Raw genomic sequence first — 7,910 nt, 5'->3', positions numbered from 1 at the left:
AGTCTAGGAAGACATACAAACTCTACCCCCTCCGGTTTTGAACTTATGGCCTCTTAGGAAAAAACACATGCTTTTAACCATTAAGTGAATCAACTATTATGTCTACTAACTTTTTAAATTATTTTTCTTATTTTTTACATTTTAGATTTATTAAATCCAAAAAAAATCACGATTATCATTTTTTTAATAAGGTTTCTATTATTTCATTCACACCTACATATAATATAAAATGGAAAAATAAAAATATATATAAAGATAAATATCCCACTTCAATCCTGCTATAAACATCAAAACATAAAACATCCTTAAAAAACAATATCAAAAACTCTTCCACCAAAAATATAAATATATATTTCCATGTCATTTGTTTCAACTTTTTATATTATTTTTCTGACCTATATTTCAGGATTAGTTTTATTTTTAAGCTCCCATTTCCACGGGAGTGAAGAATATTCAAATCGCTATATTTAATTTAAAATTTGGAAATTCTGGAACCGTTATTGCTCGACCACTCAACTAACTTTCCCACCAATAAATTATGAATTCTCAAGGCTTCCCAACCAAGAAATTGATGAACTTCCAATATTACTAAATGAGAGTGAATGTAAAGCCGACGTGCGTAATATTTCATAACCAGAATTTACTATCAATATATGTATTATAAATTTGTTACAATAGATGTTCAATTTATATCAATCAACAATCTTCGCCTCTGAATTGATCCGGTTGAACTGTAAATATGGAAATGCAAAAAGTGGCTCTGCGTCTTGCTTCATTGTTGGAAGAATCGTCAGACGACTTTAAAACCCAGATACTTGCTCGGCTGCCGGTGGAGTCTGTGTTCAGATATCGCATGGTTTGTAAGCAATGGAACGATTTCCTCTCTTCAAACCATTTCCTGACAAAGTGGGGTGAGGTTCAGGGTCCTCTCAACACTCAGCAGCCACGGCTAGTTTTGTTGAACGAGAATCCTAAATTGGCAAGCGCGTCTTTCTGTTTCCACACACGCACATGGATTAAGTCTTCCTTCACCTTGTCTTTCCTAGAGGACTGTGTATCGCAAAGCTGTAGAATATGCAGTCAGGGTATCTACTACAAAGACTCGGTGGCAGGACTAATATTGGTCAACAGCGCATTCCACGCCTGCAATCGCAGAATTTATGGGAAGCTCTGTAACCCTTATACACGAACCGTCTTGGACATTCCAGCCCCACAATCAAACCCCTACTCTGATTGCCTCGTTGTCAATAAGGAGCGATCCTCCTACAAAGTTAAAGTTATAGCCGTTGGACACGCCTTGAATGCAAATGGAGTGTTCGAAAGATATAAAGTGGAAATTTACGAGCCGTCCCAAAAGAGATGGAATATTGGTGGATACTTTCCGGAGGATTTAAGGCTGCGACCATGCTCCGAGCTTGTTTTCCACAACGGTTCATTCTACACTTACCGCCAAAAAGACATTGTGTGTTTCACAATTCCATTGGAGGAAAACAGTTCAGCTCTAGCGCTCAACCCCATTTATATTGCTGTGCATTTTGTTCCATTCCCTGAAATAGTGCAGAATAGGAATGAGTTTGTAGTGTCTTCGCCACAAATGATCAAATGTGGTTCGCGTCTACTATTAGTCGCAGCCAAAGGGATATTACTCCAAAGGGACGGCGATGTGGAGATGGAAATGGAGATGGTGATGGAGGGCGATGTGGGGATGGAGTTTGAGATTGTGATTATTGTGTGGGAGTTGAAGAAAGAGGAGGGCAACGAATGGGTGGAGATCGCCCGGATGCCTTCTTTCTTATGCAGGGAATGGATGGCACAACAATTCGCACCTCATGAATTGGATTTAATTCCTAGGGAATTGAATTGTCTATGGAATTGCTACACCGGAGTGGGAGATCACGTGTGTTTTGTGCCCGAGTTGGTCGTATCATCACCAGTGGTAAAGGTGGTGGTCTACAATTTAATTGATAACACTTGGGATTGGCTTCCTCGCTGTCCCAAAAGTTATTTCTGCAACGGAGACGAGACTTACAGTAAATTATACAAAGCTATAGCCTTTGAACCAAGCCCTCACATAGAAGCGAAGTAAAACAATTTATCTGAAATAAGACAGGTTTCGAATTTGGTATAATAGAATTTGGTATAATAGCTACGATAACCATGTCTGGATTTTGAAAGAAAATAGGAATATTTAACCTCCGAATTTAATAGTTCTGTCATGCCAAAAAGTAAGACAGGTTTAGAATTTGGTATAATAGCCACGATAATATTGGTGTTTTTAGGGTCTGGATTTGGATAGAAAATGATTTCCTCTTTTACGAATATTTAAACCTCTGAATTTAATAAGTCTGTCGTGGCAAAAGTTAATTTCTTAGGTTAATTGTTCTTAATTGGTTTCTTATTATTTTATTTGAATGTTAATAGGTTAAACTAAGTTTCTCATTTAGCAATTATGTATCATTTAGAAAGTTTCATATGGTTGACATTATTGTATTACTGTAAATGTGGTGCAACAACTTTTTTTCAGAGTAATATGTTAACATTATGCTTTAGATTGATTATGAGAGTCCTCTTTATAGGTTTATTATTTGAAAAATATAACTCTTATTACTTTTGATGATGGTGGCACTTAGATATGGAGCTGCAAAACTAATATGAAGTTTGAAGGTTGGCAAGTGCACTAGGTTAATTTAACTGACTCTACTACAAAGTTATATGCAAAATTGGAATATGCAAGAAGTTGGATAGGGATATTTATTTATCTAGATCATTTTGACTTGATTCATAGTTGTTTCAAAATCCTTCTATAAAAATATTCAAGCTCAACAAGTGGGTTAATGTTACATGAGGATGAGCACAAGTCATTTTTTTTCTTGTTGGAATTTCAACATTTTTGAGTTGGTTTTTGAAAATGATCTTCGCAAGGTTAGGTTGAAGGCTCGTGTCTTCACAAGTCCTTTGGGAGCATGTATCCTAGATTAATTGAATGAATTGTATTTGCACCGTTAACTATTGAATTGAAATGTTTCTCTTGATATTAGCTATAGACCTATTGGGCTAAGTTATTGGTGGCATAAGAAGGATGATGTTGACTATATGTGTGAGGAGAATTCTTACATAAGTTTAACATGTGTTCCTAATACTATTCATGACATATCTTGGTGGCTTGTAGAATGGGAAAAATCCATTTGTGCCATCATCCTTCCATTGGACATTGATAGGACATGTAAGTGGAGTTGTTTCTTGGTTTATATTATTTTAATTGATCTTTCTACTAGGACAAAGGTGTAAAAGGAGGCATTGATCTTATTCAGAACTACAATATTCGACCATTGTTTTGCATGTTTCCCTATGTATGTGTTAAGTGCATGATTGATTAGTAACATGAAGTGCTCAGACTCTAGAATTTGTGTAACCTCTATGGCTTGGAGTATAGTTGAAAGCACCCCTTTATTTACATATAAACATTTTCTCTAAGATTATAAGACCTTAAGATGCAATTTAAGAAGTTGTGGTTTATACTTGAGTCTGAGTGTTACACATCAATTTATCACCATGGCACTTGATCAGTTTATGGGTCTTTTTACCATCCATGAACATGTCTAATTGAACTCCCTTAGAAGTCAAACAACCAACAATATCTTGAGAAAGATGGGAAAGTTGGGAAAAATAGTTGACACCTTGTCAAGTATCACATGCGTTGATTTTCCTAGCTCTTCCCGCTCATTCACGGGAATTAACTTTGAGAAAACTGTAGAGCCATTATAGACCCCGTAGGTGAATCAAAGAAAGTAAAAATAAAAAGAACATTCTAGAAACATAGTTGGTTAAATATTTCGTAATTGAAAGCTTCTAGGCGATCACTATTCGAGTTATAACACTTAACTAATCCCTCAATTAGGGGATCCCACCCTCCTCTTTTCTACTTTACGATTGGAAAACTTATCATCTAAGGAGGAGATTGAAGGCATTTGGGAGGAACCTCACAGCATCAAGGTGAAAGTTGTAAGGATCTTCTTTATCTTTAATTAATATAGTTGTTTAAAGTGTTTATAAAGGAAAATTGAATTCATAATCTCGTTGATCATTAGGTTAAGTTTGTTTGGATTATTATATTGCATATGCTTTTGATCCTTTTCTTGTTTATGATTGCAGATCTTATCAAGTATTGATGAATTGCATCAAGTTACAACAAGGGATCTTTATTGAGCATTTCATTAAATAGGTAAGTGGCTCATCCATTGACTTTAATACTTATAATTCAAACAAGTCCAACTTAGTGAAATAGATAGTTCAATTGCGTGCTTGTTTCTAGTTTCCATCATGTATCTAGGGAAATCCCTCTTGTGAGCCAGAGGGATTTATCCACTATAACAATTTGGTGACTCTGTTGTGGCACTTTTCTGTTCTCTTCCTTTTCTTTGGTTTGGCCTGAGTCTATGAATTGATGACATTTTAGATCTGTGTGGTTGATTTCTTGATTTTCTATTTTCTCTTGGGTTTATGATATCTGCATTGATTTTTTTCACCAAGATAGCACATATTTGTGCACGCGCTTTGTTTTGTATTTCTAACCTATGCACCCCTTTGAAATTTTTGAACATTTAGCTTTTATTTCAACCCAGACTTGAATTTAATTTTATGGAAGTGTTATTATCATTCTTTGGATTGTCTTATGTCTCTTATGAACTCATTGGAGTGCTTTGTTAAGATTTTTTGAGAATTAGGTCTTTTTGTAGAAATTGGTTAGGGTTTGTCTACTGATCAAAAAAAGATAGGTTATCCTTTAGTTTGTGACATCCTTGTATTATTCTATCAAATACACCAATTAACGTTTTAATATTGCTTACTTGTGATCAATTCCATATTGAATTGAAAATTAGGGTTTCTTTAGATTTATTGGTTTTGTGAAGGAATTGTTGTCATTTTTTGATAAAAGCGAATTTTTGCTTTTCAATTTTGTAAATTTCTCACAATTTCACTGCTGATATCTTTAAATTAAAGCATTCATAGGGAAAATGTATTTTTCTCAAAATTCTCTTGATTGATTTATGTGTGCTTGGAAGTTTTGAGTGATAAATGATAAAAGAGTATTTTTGGGTTGCTTGATATTTAAGTAAATCTGGAACTTAGCTTAATTCCATATTTTCATTGCATTAAGATGGAATTGGTTGTTTTATGAAAAGTTGGAAAAGTTGTGAGTTTTGTATTTCATTTTGGAAAAAATCTGAGAAACTCTTTCTTTCCTCTAATTAGCTTTTCATCGAATTTGAAAAGCACAAATTGTATATTTGAGTGCATTAAGATTTTGAGTTGTGTCATAATATCATTAGTTGCACTTACAATTTTAGCCGTTTTGGCAGTTCGGACAATTCTGGCAGTTCATGCAGTTCTCGGTAGTTCTAGCAGTTGTCTGTTGTTCCCGTCTGTTCCAACAGTTCTCGATAGTTCTGGCAGTTTCGATTGTTTTGGCAGTTTTAGCTTCTTCCCTCTAGATTCCCTTAGGATCTCTCCTCCTACTAAAACCCAAAGACAAGTAGAGAGAGGAAGATATCTCAAGTGTGTTGAAATGACTTGAAGGCCACCTCTATTTATACTAAAACGTTGGGCACTGGTGGGGTTTATTTGGTTGCTGGCCGACCTTGACGAGTTGTCCCATAACACAAATAAATTCATATCTCCATGAATACTTATCAGAATTGGATGATTTGTATATCAATCCTACACCTCTGAATGAGAGGGATCCAAGAAAATTATCAGCTTCCATTAATAATATGACCCACATGGACTTTGTTCATAGTTGCCAATTTTAACACTCCCTCTCAACTAGGGATAACTCCATCCACTGATCCATATGTTCAACTATACTATCTCTACCATCAATGCTCTGATCTGCTCTACTATGATCTACTAAGCTCTGCTTTTCTTTGATCTGCTAATCTCTACGTTGCTCTGCTGAACCATGAAGGAGAAGAATTGATCGGGAATGTCTCATACCATCCTGTACTGAACCGAAGTGAGTTTCATATGAAGAGAGAGTGTCACATCACTCTTACTGACTTGAAGTCAGTTTTATTGATCCTAGATCAATATCACAAGAAAGTGTTGTTCAGTCAACTTAGTGTCCTAAATTGCTACATAAATTATCAATCTAGGTATCATAAAATGATGAAGTGAAGTGCACTATATGTGCTAGATGACCCTTTCTTACCTCACTCTTTTTAAGTTTATGTTTGTTTTGGGGTTTTTGTCTTTTGATTCCTAATGTTCTGCAATGTAATCAAAATCTTAATCTACTACTACTAAGAACCTAGAGAAATGAAGTGAGAGCTGAAAGTGCTTTTAGGCCAAATTTAGAAGTAAAGTTTGTAAACAAGAAAATGAAAACAAAGCTTCTCTTCTTGCTATTATGATTGTTCCAAAATATGAACTGAAAGGACTTTAAAACTACTATCTACTCAATTACAAAACCAAAGCTTAAATGAGAAAATGAGATTGCAGCTATCTATGATAAACCAAAAATGAAATACTGGAAATAAGATTACTTATACTATCTAATCTACTTGCAAAATTAAAGCTTAATGGACAGCTAAAGATGGAATTGCAGCTAAACTAAGTGAAGAACTAAAAATGAAATTGCAAATATTCTATTATGAAAGTAAGGCTAAATGAAGTATTGTTGTCACTCTGCTACATAACTTAGGGAGAACTACCTCCTTATGATAGCAATCTTGAGAGATTTCATTCTTCATCATTCTAAGAAAAGTAAACATGAAAATGCAAATAAAGTCTCATTCATAAATAAAGCATTTCACCACTTAGTTTTAGGATTAACCTTCAACTGAAAGGGTTCTTGGAAATATCCATTTACATCATGAGTTACTGAACTGATAAGAAAATGGCATTGAACTGCTTAACTCAAAAACTAATTAACAACAATTGTAGTGAAAGACTCTTTCATAAACACAACATTTCACCATTTAGTTTGAGGATTAACCATCAACGAAAAGCTTTTGGAAACATTCGTTTATATCATGAGTGACTACACTAATAAGAAAATGGCATTGAATAACTTAACTCAAAAACTAATGAACAACAATTGTAATGAAAGACTCATTCATAACTCCAACATTTCACCATTTAGTCTAAGGATTAACCATTAACAAAAGGATTTTGGAAAGATTCATTTATATCATGAGTGACTACACTAATAAGAAAAAGACATTTAACCACTTAATTTAAAATCTAGAAACTAAGGAACTACAGATGAAATAAATAAAATTATGCTACTGACATCAACTTAAAACTACAGTTAAGAGACTAGAGAGCAATGAAAACCAAAGGACTATTCTACACTGGAGTACAAATACTTTGAGTTAGTGAAAACAAATGACACAAGCTGCAATATATAGAGATAGAAAACGATTGTGAACATGATGAAAAACACACAGTGAAGTTACAACTAAACTAAGAAAAAGACAAACATAAATAAAAACATGTACCTTGACCACACAGGGGCCCTCTGCAAAGGTCTCGGATTATCAACACGGAATCAACACTTCACAAGAGCTTCAGGTATCCATTGAAAACAAAGTTTTTATATTAAAAACAGAGCACTGAGTTCTTCAAGCTACAAGCGGAAACCTAAACTATTACATAAGAAAAAACATGAACTTGTTCTGCTTGCTACACGCTGGTATTTATAGGATAAAACTACAACTGTTTTGAAGAGAGAATTCAACTACAACAAAACATGTAGATAGGTAATATCTCTAGAATTCTAGTCTTCAGTTTCCTCAAAACATAAATCTTCTAATAGTGGCTATTGGATTTTGTTTATGCATGTGGCAGATGAAGTCCTAAGCTTTAGGAGACTGCCTTGGATCCATCACTGAGATTCTGTGAAAACAAAG

At 34.4% G+C, this 7,910-nt stretch overlaps 1 protein-coding gene across 1 annotated transcript; it reads left to right on the top strand.

Annotated features, from left to right (window-relative positions):
• Window positions 1-739: 739 nt before the first annotated feature.
• On the top strand, window positions 740-2,086 carry LOC149211510 (F-box/kelch-repeat protein At3g61590-like). Its single transcript, XM_089388412.1, has one exon. It carries the CDS (start codon window positions 740-742, stop codon window positions 2,084-2,086), a length of 1,347 nt encoding a protein of 448 aa, XP_089244538.1.
• Window positions 2,087-7,910: the final 5,824 nt, after the last annotated feature.

Source organism: Pinus tabuliformis, chromosome 1_1 (genome assembly GCF_031772625.1).
Source record: "Pinus tabuliformis cultivar Carrire ecotype Pingquan chromosome 1_1, CPIR1, whole genome shotgun sequence".
Taxonomy (NCBI): Eukaryota; Viridiplantae; Streptophyta; class Pinopsida; order Pinales; family Pinaceae; genus Pinus; species Pinus tabuliformis.
This window is presented reverse-complemented; position numbering and strand designations above follow the sequence as displayed.

Excerpts from the sequence above, each read along its gene's own strand:
- LOC149211510 (XM_089388412.1), top strand. The coding sequence starts at position 740 with ATGGAAATGCAAAAAGTGGCTCTGCGTCTTGCTTCATTGTTGGAAGAA.